Source organism: Gopherus flavomarginatus, chromosome 6 (assembly GCF_025201925.1).
Source record: "Gopherus flavomarginatus isolate rGopFla2 chromosome 6, rGopFla2.mat.asm, whole genome shotgun sequence".
NCBI classification, from domain to species: domain Eukaryota; kingdom Metazoa; phylum Chordata; order Testudines; family Testudinidae; genus Gopherus; species Gopherus flavomarginatus.
This window is the reverse complement of record NC_066622.1, coordinates 94,898,975-94,921,390: the sequence shown is the minus strand read 5'-3', so window position 1 is coordinate 94,921,390 and position 22,416 is coordinate 94,898,975. Positions and strand designations below refer to the sequence as shown.

At 39.7% G+C, this 22,416-nt stretch overlaps 1 protein-coding gene and 2 long non-coding RNA genes across 5 annotated transcripts in view; 2 read left to right on the top strand and 1 right to left on the bottom strand.

Moving 5' to 3' along the window:
- The window catches only part of LOC127053510 (uncharacterized), a 54,607-nt gene that overhangs the window by 5,216 nt on the left and 26,975 nt on the right, over positions 1–22,416 (top strand). The window lies entirely within an intron of this gene.
- LOC127053512 (uncharacterized) lies at positions 2,693–15,979 on the top strand. Its single transcript, XR_007775071.1, has 2 exons — positions 2,693–3,359; positions 14,552–15,979. It is a non-coding gene; the product is annotated as an uncharacterized LOC127053512 (long non-coding RNA).
- The window catches only part of SIRT1 (sirtuin 1), a 29,104-nt gene continuing 16,496 nt past the window's right edge, over positions 9,809–22,416 (bottom strand). For 2 of the 3 annotated variants that reach the window (XM_050958309.1, XM_050958311.1), the window contains exons 6-11: positions 22,047–22,126; positions 21,382–21,672; positions 17,892–17,960; positions 16,690–16,876; positions 12,596–13,171; positions 9,809–10,661 (exon numbers count right to left, since the gene is read on the bottom strand). In XM_050958309.1, coding sequence (XP_050814266.1) covers positions 10,342–10,661; positions 12,596–13,171; positions 16,690–16,876; positions 17,892–17,960; positions 21,382–21,672; positions 22,047–22,126 — 1,523 coding nt within the window. In that variant the 3' untranslated portion in view covers positions 9,809–10,341. The remainder of the gene's footprint in view (positions 10,662–12,595; positions 13,172–16,689; positions 16,877–17,891; positions 17,961–21,381; positions 21,673–22,046; positions 22,127–22,416) is intronic. The other variant, XM_050958310.1, reaches the window with a different exon arrangement.

Below are 22,416 nucleotides of genomic sequence, written 5' to 3'. Positions count from 1 at the left end.
CTTCCCCGGTTTGCTCTGCGTTCCCCGAACAAGCAGGTCTCCTTCCCTGCTGTTTGCAGGGGGGTCCAGGGAACGCGAGAGCAAACCGCGGCGAAGCTGGTCTCCTTCCCCGGTTTGCTCTGCGTTCCCCGAACAAGCAGGTCTCCTTCCCTGCTGTTTGCAGGGGGGTCCGGGGAACGCGAGAGCAAACCGCGGCGAAGCTGGTCTCCTTCCCCGGTTTGCTCTCGTGTTCCCCGAACCCCGAGCAAGCAGGTCTCCTTCCCTGCGGTTTGCAGGGGTGTCCGGGGAACGCGAGAGCAAACCGCTGCGAAGCTGGTCTCCTTCCCCGGTTTGCTCTCGCGTTCCCCGAACAAGCAGGTCTCCTTCCCTGCGGTTTGCTGGGTGGTCCGGGGAACGCGAGAGCAAACCGCGGCGAAGCTGGTCTCCTTCCCCGGTTTGCTCTGCGTTCCCCGAACAAGCAGGTCTCCTTCCCTGCGGTTTGCTGGGTGGTTCGGGGAACGCGAGAGCAAACCGCGGCGAAGCTGGTCTCCTTTCCCGGTTTGCTCTCGCGTTCCCCGAACAAGCAGGTCTCCTTCCCTGCGGTTTGCTGGGTGGTCCGGGGAACGCGAGAGCAAACCACGCTGTGCAAGCAGGAAATGGAATTTCAAAGTTCCCGGGGCTTTTCCTGTTTACCTGGCCAGCAGAAGAGTACCTTTACCTGTGTAGAGCGGCCACTAGAGCACTGTGGGATACGTCCCGGAGGCCATTAACTTCGATGTCCGTCCACACTATCATAAAATCGATTTTAAGAAATCGATTTTGGGGTTACTCCTCTCGTTTAGATGGAGTTCCAAAATCGATTTTAGGGACCCTTAAAATCGATTTTATGCACTCTGTAGTGTGGACGGTTACAGCTTTAAATCGATTTAGAGCTCTTAAAATCGATTTAAAGCTCTAGTCTGGACCTGCCCACAGACTGCTAGTCACTCATCTCAATGTATCATCATCCAGAGTCAGGACAGTCTACAGGAGATGTAGAGATTACTGTTAAACACACCCCCAGATTCACCTGATAACCCCTCCTATACCATATAAGCACCTCCAAGGCAAAGCAAAGCCAGACTGGGAACATAACTCCCAATGCCATCCCCAGATCATGAAGATAATTCCCACCCCAGCTTCCAAGTCGCAATAGCAAAATCCCACAGCATGCACGGCACAGACAAAAATCCCAGTGCACACATCACTTACTGTCTCTGAGATACTCCCAAATCTGGGAGGAATTTCAGAATGGAAAAGCCAGAAATGCATGAAAAAAGAATGTTATCACAGCCTTCCTAGAATATAAACAAATAACAACTGCTTGCCTTTTTTAAAAAAAAATAATAATACCCCCACAGCTACGGCACTGCACTGGCCAGATAATGAGGAGTAAGGCTGAGCAGCTGACAAACATGAGAGGGAGAAAATGGGAAAACTTGTGATTAAATGTTTGCAGACATCGTTAGAGAATGGGAAAAAAAAAAGGAGAGGTGGAAGCAATAACTGAAGCCAGGGAGGGAAACTGATAAGGAGCTTTCCAGGGAGATCAAAGGACAGCATGGCAGGTGCTAGAGAAAACATTGCCATGGCCAAAGACAGTATGGAGAAAGACAAGGAGTCGCAGAGGCAATGCAAAGCCAAAAGGCCCTGTTGCAGTGCATGTTACCAGCAATGAAGTACTGGGGAGTCGCATCTTACGCGGGGGTTAGGTTCTTAAGTCAGCACATAAAGCAAAAATCACGTATAGTCAAATGCTCATTGAGTGGAATGGCGGGCGGAATTGCTCACACTACAGGTACAGTATTTAAATTATTTTTCTCTTGTTTTTGTTTTGTCTAGCGTGTATAGTTAAAATTGCATAAGTTAAAAGCGCCTATGATGCGACTCCACTGTACTGCAGACTAGCATCCAGCCATGTTATGCAGCTCCTGGACAGCACAGACTACTGTAAACAAACATCCCCTTCCTCCCTACTCCTGCACCGCTGCTTCCAGAGGACATTCCCCTCCCAGCTCAGGACACCAAGAACTATGGCCCCTGGGACCCCAGCAGTCTTTTGATCCCTCTATCATTCTGGTAACTTTGACATGGCACTCCATGTCAGAAGTCCCACAAAACAGAAGACTAAGAGCCAAGATGTATACTGGCCTGTGTCTTTAAGCCCAACACCCCACTTGAATTGTGCCCTGCACATCATTGTTACACTTTATTGTTTTGTTTTTTTTCACTGCTGGTTTGACGGAAGTGTTCTTTGTAATTAGACAAGATTTTTTTTTTTTTTTTTTTAGTTTATCATTTCAGTGGAAGAACATAAGAATGGCCATACTGGGTCAGACCAAAGGTCCATCTAGTCCAATATCTTGTTTTCTGACAGTGAACAATGCTAGGTGCTCCAGAGGGAATGAACAGGACAGGGAATCATCAAGTGATCCGTCCCATCGCCCATTCCCAGCTTCTGGCAAACAGAGGCTAGGGACATCATTCCTGCCCATCCTGTCTTATCACCATTGATGGACCTATCCTCCATGAACTTATCTAGTTCCTTTTTGAACCGTGTTCTAGTCTTGGCCTTCACAACATCCTCTGGCAAGGCATTCACAGGTTGACTATGCGTTGTATGAAAAAATACTTCCTTTTGTTTGTTTTAAACCTGCTGCCTATTAATTGCATTTGGTGACTCCCTAGTTCTTGTGTTATGAGGAGTAAATAACACTTCTTTATTTACTTTTTTGCAGCAGTCGTGATTTTATAGATCTCTATCATATCCCCCCTTAGTTGTTGTGATTAATCTTTGAGCAAAAGTATTGCCAAGCTTAAAATGGACAAAGGTATTGTCAGTGTTAGGCCTCAAACTTCCGCTTAGCAAAGGTAAAAAGGGCACACTTTGCAGAGGTGAAGAGTGCATGCTTTGCAGACGTAAGCTAAGACTTGTGGTCAAAATGTGCTGCAACCAGATAACACATTCTAATTCCTATAAGAGGAGATAAGTTGTGCCCCTGGGTACAGCTTGTCTAACTCACAATGAAAACAACTGGCTACAAGAAAATAAGTATAAATTATGCGGTCAAAGCGACACAAGGAGATAAGTAAGCATAAATTATACAGCCAAGGTGACAACGCTGATCACAATAAAGATTTGGCTGACCCTAATTGGTTGATCTGTTTTAAGACAGTGGACGGATCAGATAAAAAGTACGAAGGCACAGGACTGTGTGTGTGTATTTCAGTCATAAGGGAAACCTGACCCACACCCCCTGAACTGAAAGGACGTGCACTTCATGACTGTCTGTACCTGGCCAGTGCGGAAAATGGCTTACTGAAGGGTAACACATTCTCAGGTGAATGCAGGGTAAGGTTATGGAGTAAAGAAGTCTGGTTGCTCGGGCAGAATTTATCTTGAGTTGTATCGATACTATAGTGTTAAGAATAATAGTAAATAGCTAATGAGTAATAACTTTACATGTACTTGTGCTTGTCTTCAGTATAACTTGCCATTTATATTAATCCTTATTCAGTGCTGGTCTTTATTCTTGCTTTTCTTATTTTGTCTGTCTTGCTTTTATAGTTGAAAGTCATTAAAAACCTTTTTTTGAGGAATAATCAGTAGTTTTAATTTTTCTTATACAGGCACTACTCAACCTCATTACATCTGTGTTGGGTAGTGAGAAGTAGTGATCACCCAGGGCCCAATTAGGGTCCTGACGTGTGCCTCCCTCTTCCTTTATCTCCGCAGTTGTCTTTTTTCCAAGCTGAAAAGTCCCAATCTTATTAATCGCTCCTCACATAGAAGCCATTCCACAACCCCTAATAATTTTTGTTGCCCTTTTCTGAACCTTTTCAAATTCCAATATCTTTTTTGAGATGAGTGACCAGATCTGCATGCAATATTCAAGATGTGGGCATACCATGGATTTATATAGAGGCAATATGATATTTTCTGTCTTCTTATCTATCCCTTTTTAATGATCCCCAACATTAGTTTGCTTTTTTTGACTGCTGCTTTACATTGAGTTTTCAGAGAACTATCCCTGATTCTAAGATCTCTTTATTGAGTGGTAACAGCTAATTTAGACCCCATCATTTTATATGTATTTACACCTAAAATAAAATAGTTTGTATTAATTTATAAGGTTTTACAAACATGTTGGCAAAGACACAAGGTACCATAGGAATTTCCACAACATTGTACTTCCACCTACCATAAACAACACTGAACTACACAAAATACTTCTACCTCACCCCATCCCTACATGGGTTAACAGCTAGATGGCCAACTGTACAATTTCAGGCCTGAAACTCAAAATAAGACTAGGCACCACTGACTGTATTCCCCCAGCTGTTTGCATTTTGTATTGGATGGTGGTTGCTCAAACCGCTGAGCAAATCTTTTGCACTTCAGCTCACACCCAAGGCTTTCCTCCTTACTCTCACCAATATTGTGGAAAATACAATATTGTGGAAAATGCTGCGATAATTTTAAGCATTTTTTTTATGCTGTGTCCAATCTATTCCATAGAGTGCCATCTACCTTTCAAATAGCCAAGTGTACTGCCCACTCATCCTGCAGCTACTAAGGTTATAGTTAAACTGGTCCTTCCTTCTGTTCAAGAGGCCTGTGAATAGCTTCATTAGTCAGGGAAATGGAGTGTTAAGCTGGGTCCCCCAGGAGCAATAACCAATGTCCACAGTGTTTCCAGGAATAAACAGTCCTTTCTCCATTAATTTAAATAGAGCTGAGTTCTGAAAGAGCCTAGCATTGTGGAACCTTCCAGACCATGCAGAATTTATGTCCATAAACCGGCTATGGTGGTCAACAAGCCTTTGGAGCACCATGGAGAAATATGTCTGCTTGTTTATGAATTCTAAGCCCTATTGGGGGAGGGGGGTGCAAATATGCATGGGTCCCATCAATTTCTTCAATAAAGTTTGGGAATCCCCTGTGTGCAAAACCATTGATAACCTTCTGAGCATTACCACACTTTGTAACTTTAAAATTATGATGCGTGTGGAGACAGTGAATATAGAAGTGTTATTTACCCCTTCACATAACATAAGAACCAGGAGTCACCCAGGTTTAAAACAAAAGGAAGTACCTCTTCACACAATGCACTGTCAACCTGTGGAACTCACTGCTAGGGTATGTTGTGAAGGCCAAAACTATAACAGGGTTCAAAAACGAACTAGATAAGTTCATGGAGGATAGGTACATCATTGCCTACACATCAAGATGGTTAGGGTTGTAACCCCATGCGCTGGGTTTCCCTAGCCTGTGGATGATGGGATGGCTCACTCGATGAGTGCCTCTTCTGTTCCTTCCCTCTTAAGCAACTGGCATTTGCTACTCTTAGAAGACAGGATACTCGGCTAGATGAACCATTGGTCTGACTCAGTATGGTCATTCTTATCTTAGGTCATTCTTATGTTCTAACCCAGTGCAACAGTACCTTTTCCATGGCATCACACACCTGCATGACAATGGTCCCAAAACTGATTTCACCACACCAAATTGGCTCACTACAGATCAACTGCATTCAGGAGTGGCCAGCTTCTGGATGGCAGTTGCAATCAGCTTGCTCCTGAGTATGGGGCATCGTATGTCAGTATACTGCTTCTACAGCTCCTGGCTTAGTTCAGCACAGATCTCCAAAAGCGTTGCCTTCTCTATCCTGAAATTCTCTCACTGCAGGGCGTCATCCCAGGTCTGCAGAATGATCTTTTCTCACCAATCTGCCACCGTATCATCTGCTCAGTGGTGCAGATGGAGAAGTCCAAAGTCAAACTCATCTGGCTTTACATGCTGAAATACAGGCCAGGCAGCGTCTATATAGTTGAGGTTGACAACACAGTGCCATGGTGCAGTTGGGTCCATGCTGGCCAAAAGAAATTCAAAAATGGCACTAGCCCAACCATAAAGGAAGTATAGGATGAAGACAGCTGAATCATGGAATTTTAAAAAATGTGAACTAGACTGGTAGCCTATAATGCACACTCAGCAGCAAAGGCCGATGGGGATAGCCTGTAAGAATGCTATGCCCTCAGTCCACAGCACTCCACTGCTGTGTGCACATGACATGCACTTACAGAGGACACACAAGCCCTTGTGCACACTATTACTGAGGCTTCTGTATGGTGTGTTATCTGATGTACAGGAAAAAGCTGGGCTTTGTGTAGACAAGCACTTAGAGCGGTTTCAGTGGAATGGAGCAAGGTAGGGGTTAGAGTAGAGGAAGTCAAGGCATTGTGCAAGAAAAACTGCAGGAGGATCTTAAAAATAAAAAAGAAAAGGGAAAGAGGTTGATAGAGATGTCAGGCTGTTAGGTCACATTAACAGCCCAAAGGTTAAAGTAATTGACATGCATTTAGAAGAAGCTGGAGACCAGAAACTCGATTTTAATTTGCCTGGATATACACATTAAGGATCCAATCCAAATTATGTTATAGGGCTCAGATAAATTCCTAATAGACAGACAGTGGGTAATGGCTGAGTTAAAGAGTTTAAATTGTTGCTAAAAGTTACATTTGGGACCAGAACTGTATAGACGCTCTTTTTCATTTGCATGTTGTGAAAGGATAATGACGGTCCTTAAAGTGGATTTGGAAAATAGCTCTTCACAGAGTGGGTTTTAAATCTTAAAATGGTAGAGAACAGTAAATGCCAATTAGCAATATCTTTTGGACTTCTAGACATTAGAGACAGTATAGAATGCTGATCACTCAGCAAACATGAAGAACTATGAGAGTCAGTATTTTTTTCCTGGAAACTTATCCTCTAACTCTAGCTAAAATATGTGAACTTAATTCCGTTGATAAAAATATTTAATAATGTAGTCACATGCTACAGTGCGCAAAATGGAGGGAGAGGGCATGATTTGTTTTGGGACTCCGTTTCTACCAAAATATTGCTGGAACAGAGCCATTAAGGAGCAGAAGCAGCACTTGCTGCTAAGTCAGAGAAAAACAGATATTACAGCTCTAATTTAATTTCCCTCCACATTTATAATTAGTTCTCACCCTCACCTGTAAAGCACTTTCAGAATTGTATGATTAATGTGTAAAAATCTGAGTGCTGCCTTATGTTTATTGCTACACTTTCAGGTTAATGTTATTTAATTAATCTGGTTTGTAATAAATGGTGGTTATAGAATTTCAGGATGCCATAATTAAGCTCACAGATAGGATGGGATGGTTCAAGGAAGAACATTCCCCTCTCCCCCCCCCATGTTTATTTACCCATATAATATATACATGCACTTGGCATCAATTTTCAGACTATATTTCATACAATAGAGGAGTCAAAGAGTTCAAATTCCCCATCTGCCAGTTTCCATCTGAGATCACAAGAGCACTCAGCATAAACTAACAACACTTATTCAGCATCCTAATTTTCAAACTGCTGCTTATGTGTTTCCCACCCTCCAGAAATTGCAAGCCTTAGTTCAAGAATGACACAAAGACTGTTCATTTCAAATAAGAGTATACAAGGCTGTGTTCTAATAATACACTGTAATTTGCTAGTGTAGACAGTTGTCATGAAGGTAGAGTGAAATGCTAATCATGAAATAAAAGACTCTGAATTCAGATAGCAACCCTGAGCCAGTCACAGTCAATTCAGGCTTGTCAGTTTAAATGCTCTGACTTTACAATACTTTGAAGGAACAATGTACCTCTGTATTTGATTTTCTTACCACTATCTTTTTTAGTTGGTCTCAGGATAGCAAGTCTCACACAAGCACTTAGGACAAAGTACCAAGAGGTTACATGCTATTAGGTGTAATCCAATATGTTAACACATGCCTTGGGGTAGACAGAAGTAAAAAAGCCCTTTAAAGGAAGAGTAAAACACTGGATCTTACCATTCTGTAACTTTAAAAAAAACAAACAACCCAATGCCATATTGCTAACTTCTAATGGGCTAGATTGCTAGTTCTACACAGTTACATACCTCTAGAGCAGTTACTTTGCAAAGAGCTGGTCTTGGGTACTGTGCTGAATGTAGTATCCAAAACAGATGTCTGCTAATGGGTGTGTGTTAATTTATTACTGCCTCCCTTCAACTAAAGGTTTTCATACCTTGCTATATATGAAATAAGGCACAGGGAAGAGGGTTCTTTACTGTTTAAGAGGTTAAAGATTTCATGGAAATTGAGAGTAGGCTGTTCATTCACCACTCCTGCTTTCTTTTTTGGGGGCCACTTAATGGGTAAAGGGAAAAACACACTCTTTGGCACTACCCTGTCTGTCCTACATGAGAAGCTCTAGTGCTAGCACCTGGCTATCTTTTCACATTCACTGAAATAAAATGAGAGAGAAAAAGAGCCACAATAAATATGTTTCATAGCCTGCACCTGGAAATATTTCATGACATCTGTGACAAAATTTATAACTTTTATAAGACACCTTAAAGCTTTGTACACAAATTCTTAACTAGCATAAAGTCAAATGACAATTTTAATAGACTTTAAAACATAGTGTACGAGTATAAAACACTGGTTTGTATTTCAAAAGTTGCAGGAAGAGAGCCAGTCATTTTAAATAGTCTTCTACAAAACATATGCCAGTAGATTACATAAAAGACGCTATATACAATATAAAAGAGCAGAAAACAATCCTCACTGTAAAAATAATTTAAAACAAAATCTTTCCATTTAAAATATCTGCTATAGCACAAACTAATACATTGTGACAGGCAAGTGAAAACTAAACATACTGCATTCTTTAATGTAGCCAAATGAAATCTGTCTTAAAATTTGGACCATGAGACAATGTCAACATTTTTTAGATGAACACAGGAGGCCATTCTTAATACATTTGAAAGTCTCTGAATTACTTAACAGATTTTATGTTTAAAGAACAGCTACTATATATATTCCAAAACATAATAAATATTAAAGCAAAGTATGAATAATCAACGTCTGTAGAGTTCTTTTGAGTCAGTGTTGCATGGAAGTGGTTTATAGAAAAAATGCTTTACTTACTCCTATACTTTGCAATTTTACAAAACATTTAATTCTAAAAGCATGGAAACAAATCTGCAGTTGAAAAAAAAATTGTGACATCCAGTTTTAAGGCAACCTAGCATTTGAAGACACACTGTAGGAGCCAATTTCAGTAGCTGCTTTGTTTTCTAGTACAAAAAAAAAACAAAACAACACACTGAACTAGTAGGTAATAAGGTATCATTCCCCAAACAGGAGACAACCTCAAAGAGGCATGCTTTCTGGTTGAGTTATGATTACACTGCATTTTACCAATTACTTTAGAAGTGTAAGCAGCTAATTGCCAACTTTTGGTGTAATAGAAAGGGGAGAAACAAGTTTAAATGATAAGCACTCAAATATTTGGGAAAAGATCTTCCCCTCCTTACAATCTCCTGGAAGTAAGAGATTTACAAATTCATAATAGCTTGCATTTTAACATCTTGGCAGTTTATCAGAAAGGATTTATGCAAGCATTACCACACAGGTAGACCTTTTATACATTAACTTGAAAAACGTCTGCAGGTAGAGGATCCAATTTGTTTCTTTAATAGAAAAATATTTTCATAGCATTTCTTATTGTCTTGTTATAGTTTTATGAGCCAATATAGACAATGCTTCATATCCACAGGAAATATCAGTCATCCTTCAAAAACACTAATTAAGCATGATCCTCTTCAGAGCCCTTTATACAAGTCTCAGAAAGGCAAAAACATTTTCAAGTGCTCTCTGTCTTGTTTTATTTGTAACTATCTACTGACACTGTCTCAAATATACAAAGTAACAAAGTAAGAAGTAGCTGCCACAGAAAGTCTTGGAAAATGCCAGTGTTTAATGACAGATTATAAAAGAACGAAAGATTTAGCAGAAGCACAAAGAGCTTATAAATAAACCAAACTGTTATAAACCACGAGGTGTAAAAATACCATTCTTTGGTCTAGATTAGCTGTTCCCTTTATATTAGTTTGACATTCCAATGGCTTTTTCAAAACTGTTTAAAAATAATATATGTTGAAATTCGTTAAGCAAAAATACTGTTTATATACACACACCCACACACACAGATGCCTGATCACACAAATGAACTTAATAAAAGTGAACATAGTGACAATTGCTTAAAGATACTTAGTACCTTTTTTAAAAAAAAAAAAAAGTTAGTGTTGAATGCAGTTACAAAATTTTATTGAAAAAAAGTTTTAAAAACTGCATGAAAATCTGTTTTAGTTGTTTATAAACATTACATCCATATGGTTTCCTTGCTCTAAGTTCAGAAGTAAACATTCATTCCAACATGCCAAAGCTCCTAATGCTGGTGGAAAAGTTCCTGTAACCGTCAATGATTACTTTACAATTTGTTTGATGGACGATCAATTCCTGCAGCGTCATTTATATAAGCTGGTTCACCAACTGCATCTTGAACAACTCCATCTTCCCCAAATCCAGTCTCCTCTTCTCTCTCTGGAGCATCCTCCTCCTCCTCTATGCCATTATAGAATTCTTCAATCTCACTTTCATCTTCTACATCTAAGCTTGGACTATGACAAGAACCACTATCACTACTACTTCCACAAGAACTAGAAGATAGGACATCGTCTTCAGAGTCCGAGTATACCTCAGCCCCATGGAAAATGTAGCGATTTGGTGGTAAAAATAAGTATTGAGTACCTGGAAATACATTTAATGAAAAATAATCTGCTTAATTATTAAGTAAAAATAAACTATGCTGCAGCACAAACTTTCTAACCATAAAACCTATTTCCAAATGTGCAATATTATGCAGAAATCTAACAAGAACAAGTTATAAGACCGTTATAGTCCAGTATCTTGCAACTAGCAGTGACAAATACCAGATACTTCATAGGAAAGCAAGGCATTCCTTTCCTCCATCTTCCCATAACATATACTTGTTAAATACAATTATGCATTACTGTGGAAGAAAAAGGATAATGCTTTCTTAATTCCCACTTGTGATCAATTTCAGCTCTAAAGCATGAGGCTGAGTTACCCAGAACACTATTGGTTTTCAAGTCTTTCAACATTAATATTCATGATCATCCAGCTTTTTTTAAAAAAAGAACCATCTCGCACACTTGCAGTAACAAATTCTACAGATAACGAAAAAAATGCTCGCTCGCTCTCTCTAAAATGTTACGTTATAAACTTACTACCCTTTCATTTCAATGCCTTTGTTCTTGCAGCTATTCCTTTTAGTGCACCAATGCATTTTGTTCACTTTCATTGAAGCAGCACCATATGCATTCTTTACATATTATTCATGACTATCTTCTAGATCTCTTCTCTCCATTCAGAGAAGATAGGCATATTTAGGAACTTTCTTAATATGTGTACTCTCATGTTTCAGACACCTTGTTTGCCAGCTTTCTGTCTAATCTGTTTTAATCTAAATTTAAATTTCATATTCCTATAGAGTGTGTTAATCTCATCAATTCTCTTGATTTGGTATACTGACCACCACTTCCATATTGACTCACTGGAGTACCTTTTCTCCACTCTGAGAAGCAAGGATTAGATTCTAAACTCTTTAAAATAAGGAGTGTTGGTTTTAATGAGGTAAAACATCACATATGCATACTATACTGCACAGTTTAAAAATAAAAGAAAAAAGTTCATTAACACAAGAATGGCGGTGTGTTTATAGCCCAGCTTTTTTCATTACTTTCTTACACAGGCAGTTAACTCTCAGATCTATATATGTTTTCCTAGACACTTATGCATTATTAAATGTTACAATAGCACAAAATCCAGACTGGGTCCCCATTATACTGGGTGATATACTAAGAGAGATAGAGACAGTCTTTGCTGTGGAGAATTGATAACCTAAAAGCTTGTCAATGCCAATTCATTTTGTAACAGTGAAATGGTAACTTCCATATATTTCATGTCATCAGAGCATTCAACGGGCTATGCAACAGAATTACCATAGAGGTTTGCAGGAACTCCAAAGTTTCTTCAAACTATTATGACTAAAAATGAGTAGGATGAAGTGCTGGTATTAATATCTCACAGCATTACTATTACTGTGTGTAATTACAGTGACAGTTTGAGAAAATTAAATGTCACGAGATTTGCTTCCCACTCAATATCATGCTTTCGTTACCCAAAATATTGCAATATAGCCCTTATGCTGAAATGTAAAACAAAACTTCTGTTTGATGTTTTTTATAAATTAGAGTGTGAAAGGATTAACAAATTAATGTTTCACCAAAAGTAACTTCGGCAGAGCAATTAAACTTTGGTTTTTGATACTCTCCAACTCCCTGAATCTTACTTTTCCCCACAACACGCTTTAATAACTTAGTTTTTTATTTCATGTAGGAAAGAGGAGAAAGGATTCTTCAGTTTTTCTTCAGATTCTTTCCATGTCTCTAGTCAAATCGTGGATTTTTCATTGTCACTGCACATAGACTTATTGCTGCTTGCTTCTCTAAAACAGACTTTATATATTGCTGAAGGGTCTCCTGAAACAATGTTCTCTACCGCCTCAAACAAATTAACATTTTATTGCTTTAAAATTCTTCAAGATCTCATATCCTACATATGAAAATCAAGATGGTTACAGAATGTGAGTTTACACTTACCATCAAGCCGCTTGCTAATTTGTTCTTTTGCAAATCTGTTTGCCAAACATTTCCTCAATGTTTCAACAGATGAAGTTATTTCATTTTTCTCTTTATTTTCCTCGTTAGCTCTATTATCCTTCATATGTTCTGAGTTCATTAGCTGGCCAGAAATACTTTCAGAGTTTTCTGAGCATGCGTGTACTTCTTGCAATTTATCCTCCATGCAATTCCCTTTAGATTCTGAGGGAGGATCTGCATTTTCTGCTTTACCTTCAGCTGGATGCTCTGAAAGTACCACTAAAGGATCTGGTGGTGTCATTCTGTTCGGTGAACTAGAGTCTTCTGAAATTTTTAAAGGGGTAGGTGGTAACTCAGCTGAATGCATTTCAAGTTCCTTGTGCATTCGTGAGGGCTTTTCTGTTATTTCTGAAAGTTTTACTGAGTTATAGCAAAGTTTTGTATATTCACCACCTAGCCTTTGACATAATTCATTAATAATGACATCACAGTCTCCAAGAAGCTCCACATCAAAGTGTAGATGAGGCAAAGGTTCCCTATTAATTAAGATCTGAGGCACTTCATGGGGGATGGAACCTACACACAGAAAAGACCAGTCACGACAAAAAAACTTTAAAAATACTTATTTTTCTGGTGAAGGTAAAATTATTTAACAACAGTTAGAATGCACTAACATTACTGATGAAACAAAAGTTTGTCAGCTGGAATTCTCCAAGTTCTCTACGTATACCCATTTATGAGACACTAAAACAAAGAAGTTTGAGAAGTAAACAATTAGCTTAAAGTCTAGTCAATTAAAAAATAGTAATTTCAGATACTATGCCTGCTGTTAGTCTACCAACAATTTTGTGGCTTTATAGTCATTATGTTGCACCTTATATGATTTTATGAAAATATGCTAATAAGTGACTATAATGTAAGTAGAATAAGCTTCATGTAAAAGATCTCTTCTAAGGTATCATTACAACGCTTATAATCCACTGTGTGGTCATCCTATTCGTATGTATTGTGGTGGAGCTCTGACCTTGCTCCCGTGGGTCCTGTGCTTCTAGGAGGTTTATGCTAGCCTCAGTGGCTCACTGTGACCCTCCACTTAGCCCTTCTCTCTCTAGGACCAGGGTTACAGTCTACCGAGCCCTTTTCATCATAGGCCAGCAAGAAGGTTGGTGAGAGAACTCCCACAGTCTCTGTTTAGCCTCCTGTCCTGACAGGGGCCTGACTTCCCCTCCCAGGAAACGTTCCTGTAGTGGTGGGTTGGGGGGAACCCGGGCCCGCCCCCTACTCCGGGTTCCGGCCAGGGACCCGAATGGTAGCAGCTGTTGGCAGCCAACCTTGCACTGCCAGAGTTGCTACATTTCCCTGGGCCACTTCCCCACAGATCTCCTGTTTCTCCCTTCTTCACCCTTACCTTAGGGCTCCCTTAACAATGGTTTGTGGGTGTCTTCAGTAACCAGCCCTTCAGCTGCAATTCCTCTCCTCTGCCTGACTGGAGTGAGCCCTTTTTATAGTATCAGCAGGGCCTTAATTAGAGTCAGGTGGTCACATTAACTTAATGGCTTCACCTGACTCTTCGCAGGTTAATTAGAGTCAGGTGTTCTCATTAGCCTGGAGCAGCCCCTGCTCTGGTTAGTCAGGGAACAGAAAACTGTTAATCCAGTGGTCAGTATATCTGCATTCTGCTATACCCAACTGGCCTGGGTCTATCACAGTATATATCATTCTTATATCTGAAACTAGAAATATGAAATAACTCTGAAGTCCTATTGTGGGCCATTAATGGTGGTTTGGAATTTTGATGGCTGCCATTAATCAGGACAATTGACTGTAGATGGCTCTGTTTATTTGTAAGTCTTCCTGTATACCTGTATATTGGCAAGTGGGTAACGAAGTCTTACAGGGACATGATCATGTCACCTGAACTGGAATCCATCTTTAACCTGGTGCTTTTCCATTTAGAAGGAGGGGTGGGAATCCAGAGAGGAACAAAAAAGATTCCTGCCTTGTGCAAAAGATATATAAGGGAGTGGAACACAACAAAGAAGGCTGCAGTCATGAGAAATCCCCCAGCTACCACCTGAGCTGGAACAAGGACTGTACCAAGGGAAAGAATTGGGTCCAGACTAGGAAGGCATCCAGTCTGTGATAGAAGCTAATTGAAACATCTTTGAGGGTGAGATTTTATCTGTATTCAGTTTTCTTACTGTATTATGCTTAGACTTGTGTGTTTTGTTTTATTTTGCTTGGTAATTCACTTTGTTCTGTCCATTATTACTTGGAACCACTTAAATCTTACTTTTTGTATTTCATAAAATCACCTTTTACTTATTAATTAACTCAGAGTATGTATTAATACCATGGGGGAGGGAGGAGCACAAACAGCTGTGCTTCTCTATCAGTGTGATAGAGAGCGAACAATTTATGAATTTATCCTGTATAAGCTTTATACAGGGTAAAAGATTTATTTGGGGTTTGAACCCTATTGGAAGCTGGGTACCTGAGTGTTGGAGACAGGAACACTTCTTAAGCTATTTTCAGTTAAGCCTGCAGCTTTCAGGGGACGTGGTTCAACCCTGGGTCTGTGTTTGTAGCAGGCAAGCGTGTCTGGCTCAAACCAGGTAAGGCACTCAAGTCCCAAGCTGCCAGGGAAAACGGGCTTAGAGGTAGTTTTAGCACATCAGGTGGCAGTTCCAAAGGGGGTTTCTGTGATCCAACCCGTCAGTTATTTCTTTTTATTTTTTAAACAAGTGTTCCTCTACTCTGTTACTATGTAAAAAACCTATGCAAACAGAACAAACTGATTACAGTGAAACAAGTTACTATCAAATGATCAAAGTAAACAAAAAGTTCTCTAATCTCTTGGAAAAGTTACAGTAATTTTATGAATTACTTGAAACAATGCAAAAAAATTTCAGATAGAAGTGTGACTAAGTTAATGATATCCCTTTGACTAGAGCAAAATAAATGTTCTGAGACTGCAAACCACATTGCATGCAAAGGATTGCTTAATCTGCCTGCCTTTTCATATTTGGAACAAAAAACTTGCTGACCCATCTTTGGTTCTTCAGATAGCTGACTAAAGACATCCAGCTTTATCCAAGGATGAAGTAAGGAGAGAAATGATCTGTGAAGCAAAACTTTTCTTTACGGTAATAATTTCATGCTCCCCATTCAGCCTAAATGACAACTTACCTATGGAGGAAAGAAGGCCCACAGATAAAACAAAAACAGACACTATAACAATGAACAACTAACCGGCAATTGTTCTGAACTAACATTTTTTAACTTGATATGGTGTTCGTACAAATTTGTGAAGAGATACTAACAAAGAGATGCCATTGGTAAACCCAGTGTACACCAGGCAAATAAACCATTCCTGACAATGATTTTCAGTACTTTCTGAAACTGTGATGGGGCTAGTTTTGTCCAGTCTACACCAGCACATAAAACAGTTTTCCACACCAGTTCTGGGGACTCAAGGATACTAAAAAACTTCTAAAACAATCATCATACACATTACCTAGTTTTGCACAGTGTTTAAAAGCAAAGGCTTGAAAATAAAGATTATATTTAAAGAGGACCTTGAAAAATATATTGTCTTTTTTCTCCCAAGTCAGCACTCCCTATTAAACCTTTGAGAGATTTAAAAAAAAATAAAAATTATGATTCAAGTGCAAGGGGAGAAGAAACATTCGTGAGAAGCAAAGATGGAGAACTAAAACATACAATGAAGTCAGACAAACCAACCATTAAGTATTTTTGTGAAGAAATTTAAAATTTTAGATTTTTGTTGCTTTGATACATTCCCTGTCACTTGTTTAAAAAAATTAAATAAATTTAGATTTGTTTCGTCCCCCTTATCAGATTTGTATAGGCAGCTTTCCCTAATTATATGCCTGAATTAGAAAAAAAGATAATCAGCCCAGCTTCCACATTGAACCAAAACCAAGGAAGATCCCAAATATTGTTAGGATTGTGTGGAACGGAAGCTAGATGATGTGCATTACCTTACATTTTAAAATTTGTCTTCACCAGAAACGTTTGCATCAAAATGCTCTCTCTGTTATTCCCCAAAATTATTAATTATAGCCACTTACTTGGAATCAGTGCTACTGGTCTTACTTTCAGTGAAGACCCAATAACAATAAGGAGATCAACTTCATCTTTGTCATACTTCATGGCCCTATGGAACTGCTCAGGTAAGTTTTCTCCAAAAAACACTATCTCTGGCTTCATGATGGCAAGTGGTTCATCAGGTGGACACCTGGGACATCTTGGAACAACCTGCATTATAAAATATTTTATTAATAATCATGGATCCAACTTTTTAAAGAGAAAATCTCAAGTTTGAACAATTCATCATTTATTGTCAAAATGTATATTGTGAAAGGTATTAAAAGTAGCTTCAGTAATTTATGCTGTCTCCTCAGTCTGTTTTTCTGCTCTATACAGACCTCTTATGCAACCCAAATTCTGCTGCTCTGCACATACAGTAGCATGTGAGTGACAGGGTAGTACTGGTCCGGTAGGAGGGCTCACGTTGAGCTTTCAGGTAATTTTAAATCAAAGGAAGTACCCAAGAAAATATACCCCACAATCTTTATTTGGCAACTTCTTTACTTAAGTTCAGAACTTAATCTAACATGGGTTTAGTCTACTACTACCCAGCACTAGCTAAATATATTACCATCAACCAGAATGTATATTAATATTGTTCTGCCTAAACAAGCGTTATTAGCCGCCAATTCCTGGAAGATGTCCCAGTATAAAGCAGCCTTCCCAACCAAAGTGTATACTGTAATAGTTTTACATTTATATAACCTTTCATCCTGAAGATTTCACAAATTGCATGCATTATAGCACCAATGAACTCTAGCAGATAGCCAGTTACACACATGCTGCATAATAGCACAGGAAAGATAAATTTTGCATTTTGACACCAGGGTAGACTCCCACCATAAGTTTTCCACTCCTGCACAGGACAAAAAAAAAAGCTGATCACTGGAAACTAATTCTTTGAGAGGGTTGTCTCTATATCTACACTTATGTAATGCCCACTCCCCTGCAGCCACTGAGCTTTGGGAGCCTTCTGGAAAGCAGTGCCTGTTAGGGATGCACGAATATCCTCTCTCTCAGCTCTGAATGTTCGGAATGGAGTTTATAGAAGGCTGATGCAGCCCTAACAGCCTCAGTTCTTTCTGCTAAACTACAGAGTACTAAGACTTGAATTTAGGAGAAGAGGGAAAGGAGGGTCAGGAGTGTGAATATACAGAGGCAACACTCTCAAAGAACTACTTACTGCTGAATAATCTTTCTTTGAGGTGGCTGCTGCAGGTTCCCATTTGTAGTCTTGCACGCAGTACAACTCCTAGGAAGGAGGGCTGAGGTGTTCTCATTAAACAAAGACTGCAGAACTTCCCTCCCATAGCAAGCATTAGATCTCAATGGCAGATCAAGAGACTAGTGCTGCATAAAGGTGTGAAGAGATCCCCAGGCAGCATCTGCAGACTTTTAAGCCAAAAACTTTCTGAGAGCCTTCTGAAAGCTATATGGAAAAAAGACATCTTTTAAGTAGAGAATCATGGACTAGTACTGTGGGTGAGAGGCAGAAATAATGGAAGCCAGTGTCAGTATGCGGAACTTGAATTTTCTGATTAAGCTGGTTGGTTTCGGGCGATCCACAATATGACAAAAGCCATCTCTGAAAAACCAAAAATAGATGTTTTCCCCTTTGTATTGAGGCACTTCCTCAGCAATTCCAGTCTTTACATAAGGAATCGACTCTTCCTCTGAGCAGATTCTCACAAGAAGGATCCCAGAGAAGTGAGATGGCATGAGGGCTGGAAGATGGTATGGAGTGAAGTTTGATCACACATCCAAACTAAATGATCTCTAGTATCCCAAGGCAAAGGGAAATTAGTGCTCCCCAAAGGGGTCAGAGGAGGAGAATGAAGTTGAAACTCGCTCTGGGCTCTCACAGAAAACTTCAGATCTGATGTACTGCTGATAAAGACGACAGAGCAATTAGCTGTTCTCTGCCTCCTTCTGTTGATGCCAATAATGGCTCTCTGGAACTGCGGTTGGAAACGTAAGGATGTGTGAGGTAAAGTCTTCTGTATAAGAAGGAAAATGACATGGAGACATTCCCTCTTTTAATCTAGATTAAGGAGTCTCAGAGACCAAGTAATAGTATCCTCCATTTTCTCGAGATCTCATTCATTTTAAGGCTAAAAACCCCATTCATATAGGCCTGAATCTCAGATAAAAGGCTCAATGACTTGTGACAAAAATATTCTCTCAGTGAAACAGCTGATGCCACTATCCAGTCCAAAGTGTCTGAAGCAATATAAGTAGCCATGCTTCAGTGTTATACATCTTCCAGTTATGAACTTCTTTGCTAATTCTCAGGAAGATGATTATTAAGAGGGAGCATCTGTTTCAAAAGCTGACATTTGATACTGAAAAGTTAAAGCTAGAAGAGACAGCTGGTCACTCAAATTCCCAGGGTACCTCAGAGTAAACTTTTCCATACACCTATCCCCCCAAATTATTCCTGCTGGCATCCTTGCTGTTGGGAAGGAAGGTCCAACCTGACTTGGAGCTTTTCACTGGCCCTTGACATTACCAATGAACCAGAGATAAGATGAGTAAAGAAAAATTCCTTTTTTTAAGAATGTACAAAAGTTGCTGCATCTTTTTCTGGACTTATTTCTAATTTTAGAACCTCTGCCACATGTCCTACTAACTCTTGAAATGGCCTGAAGTAAAACAGAAATGATGTCCTCAGGGGAAGTTGAAGAAAAAACTATATCTTTTTACTCAAGAGTTCATTCCAGGTCTATAGCCCCTTCTTCCTCTTATCCAGATAAGATGGCCATGGCTACTGGCCAGCAAAGAACACAATGCCACTGAGGCAGAGAAGCAGGGGCAGAAGAATGAAGTAAAGCAGCAGAATTAAGCGATCTTTTACAATCCTATCATAGGTTAAAAGGAAGTCTCTGATGATAAGAAGCTGTCTGGAATTTTCATTTCCTTTCCGAATATCCCCTTTTGATTTAGAATCAAGTTTGGCTGGAGAAGGAACAAGGCTAAAAAACGGCAAAATTTCTGTGAAGAATTAAAGGGCTTAGGAAACTGGCAACTTCCAAGTTTGTATCTACAAGGAAGCTGGAATGAGGGGAAAAGAAGAGTGGAAACAATCTTCTATAAGGACTTAGTACTGAAAGCTATGTATCTGAAGGAAGGGGAGGGAAGTCCTTGTTAGAGGCAAAGGGGCTGCTGAAGTAGAGAACCACCTGAGGTTTCTGAGCTAGGTGAGAGTTTCCTCTATGGAGGGAGCCATTAATTGGACCCTAAAACAAACGCTTTAGAGAGGCAGTGGAGAATTAAGATACAGAAGCAGACAGGATTAGGGACTGGAGATATTGTTCCTTCTTGGGAAGACGCCTGCTATTGGAGCAGACTGAAGAATGGCAGGGGGTAAAACCAAATTTTGGGCATTTTCTTTTCCTCTGATTGACCTATTCCTTGCTCTTGGAAGCCATATTCAGCAGTGGACATGTTACACTGCAATAGAAAACACACACACACTCTAACTGTCTGGGATTATTTAAAAAGTCAGGTCCTGACACAGGAAGATAGTCCTAACTGGCTCCAAATAGTCTTACTGCACTGCTGCAGATAGAAGGAACTGCAAGGGCATGGAGCTGAGCCAGAAAGAGAAGCCCTTTTGATCTTACTGCTAGGTACTGCACTTCTAAACATGCGTAAAATTCCCATGCAAAGAAAATGCCTGTCTTCCCTAAAGTTTTCTAGGGCAGTATCTACCAGAACTACTGCTAGAGTACAAGTGGTGGCAATAGCTAAAATACTAATAATCCTGACTGGACAGAATAGGGAGAGCCCAATGAGAAGTCTCTGTTTTTCTGGTACAAAGGCAGAAGACAAGGCTCTGCGTATCAGTGCAGTGATCCAAGTGTGTCAGCAGAAGGAGAGCTGGCAACTAACAAACAAAGCCACAAGAAGCCTCAGTGATGTCAGATTCAAAGTTGAAAACTCACAGGTTGAGAGCTGAGGGAGGAACAGGTAACCAGGCAGGAAAAATGGTGCTTATATATAACATTCCTAATAGCAATACAAATCAGATTTTATTCATAGGCATTATTGCACACTTCAAATATTACAAATAACCCTCAGTGCTGCAGTCACCTCAAAAAGGTCTGTCACATATCAACTGTAGTTCTATTTTTCAATTTAAACTTTACAATAAACCTCCTATTTTTCAAATAACCTTCTTCCTCTTATACCATTATATTTGAGACTGAGTTTGAATGTTTATGGTCCTTTGTCTTAGTTTCTCATTGAAAAGAGCAACTGTGGATATGCTAAGCATTTGTTGGAGAACCATCTGAGAAGTGGCCTCTCACTAGACAGGCAGAGACCCGCCTCCTAGACTACAACTCCACTTGTGTAAACAAGTTCTTTTCCCCTCCCAGATCCTGCTGGCCAGCTAAGCACCTTCTTAGAAACCCCTCTGCTCCTTGAAGGGGAGGGGATAAAGAGTGGGGCTCGGGGTAAGGTCTGTCCAATATAGTATTGCTCTACATTAGGAATAGTAGGAACTACTTAGCCTAAATCTGGAGCACGTCACACAAAACAGAGGGCTAGAGAGATACGACAATAGCTTCAAACAAGCCTTTGAAAATGTGTCTCAAAGGGCCAATTTGATTCCTCATCTTTTTAAACAAAGAACGCAAGAACAGCTTTGTTATTTTATCAACTTTCCTTACATGTGTCATGTGCTGTTTATCAAATTTTACCCAGACTGAACCAAACTTTCTCGGAACATTTAAAGGAACAGGGCCGGCTCCAGGCACTAGCGCAGCAAGCAGGTACTTGGGGCAGCAAACGGAGAGGGGTGGCACTTCCGGCTCTTCGGCAGCGGGTCCCTCTCTCCCGCTTGGAGGGAAGGACCTGCTGCCAAATTGCCACTGAAGAACAATGTGGCGGCTGTAGAACTGCCACCGAAGTGCCGCCAATTGGGGCTCCCCCTTGGGGCGGCAAAAACACTGGAGCTGGCCCTGTAAAGGAACACTCAGGTTAAAAATATTTTAAGAGTTCCTTACCTGAATTACTATCATCTTACATTAATAAAACCAAAAGTGTTAAATCCACTTTATTTTTTAACCATTTGTATTATGTTCAGCTAATTATGCAGTGAAACTAAATAGTGAAATTAATTAGAAATTTATCTGGTTCACATATAATAGTATTTGGATTGCAAGTACTGCAGGAAAATCTTGAAATATAAATGTAAGCATTTTGAATTTAATGAAACATTTCAGGAGCACATTTAATACATATTTAAAAAGCAGAAGCTGACAATTGTCCTTGAAGTAATTGGGGATGTTTCTGTAATAACTTCTTGAAAGATATGACCAATTTTTTTTTTTACCTGATTAAAAATGTCTCCTCGAACAGCTTCACAGTCAACTTTGTATTTACAGATGAGGCAGGAAGCTGTTGCAAAGGAACCTGAAAAAAAAAAAAATATGGGTGAAGATGATGTGTGTTAAACTATGCAATAGTGACAATTTGACAAGAACATTATATGGTCTTAAATGATGACTTGCATGTGGAACAATGCTAAAAAGGCCTAACAAAGTTCACTAGTGTCACACACAAAAGTCAGTTAACTGAACTGAAAGATGGAAACACTTATTTGGTAATATGCCTTCTGAGACAAACCCCCAATTTGAGGAATTTGGGCTATGCTTCTCTTCCTATAAAGACCAAGAGCAGTTCAGGCCTGGTCACTTTATGCC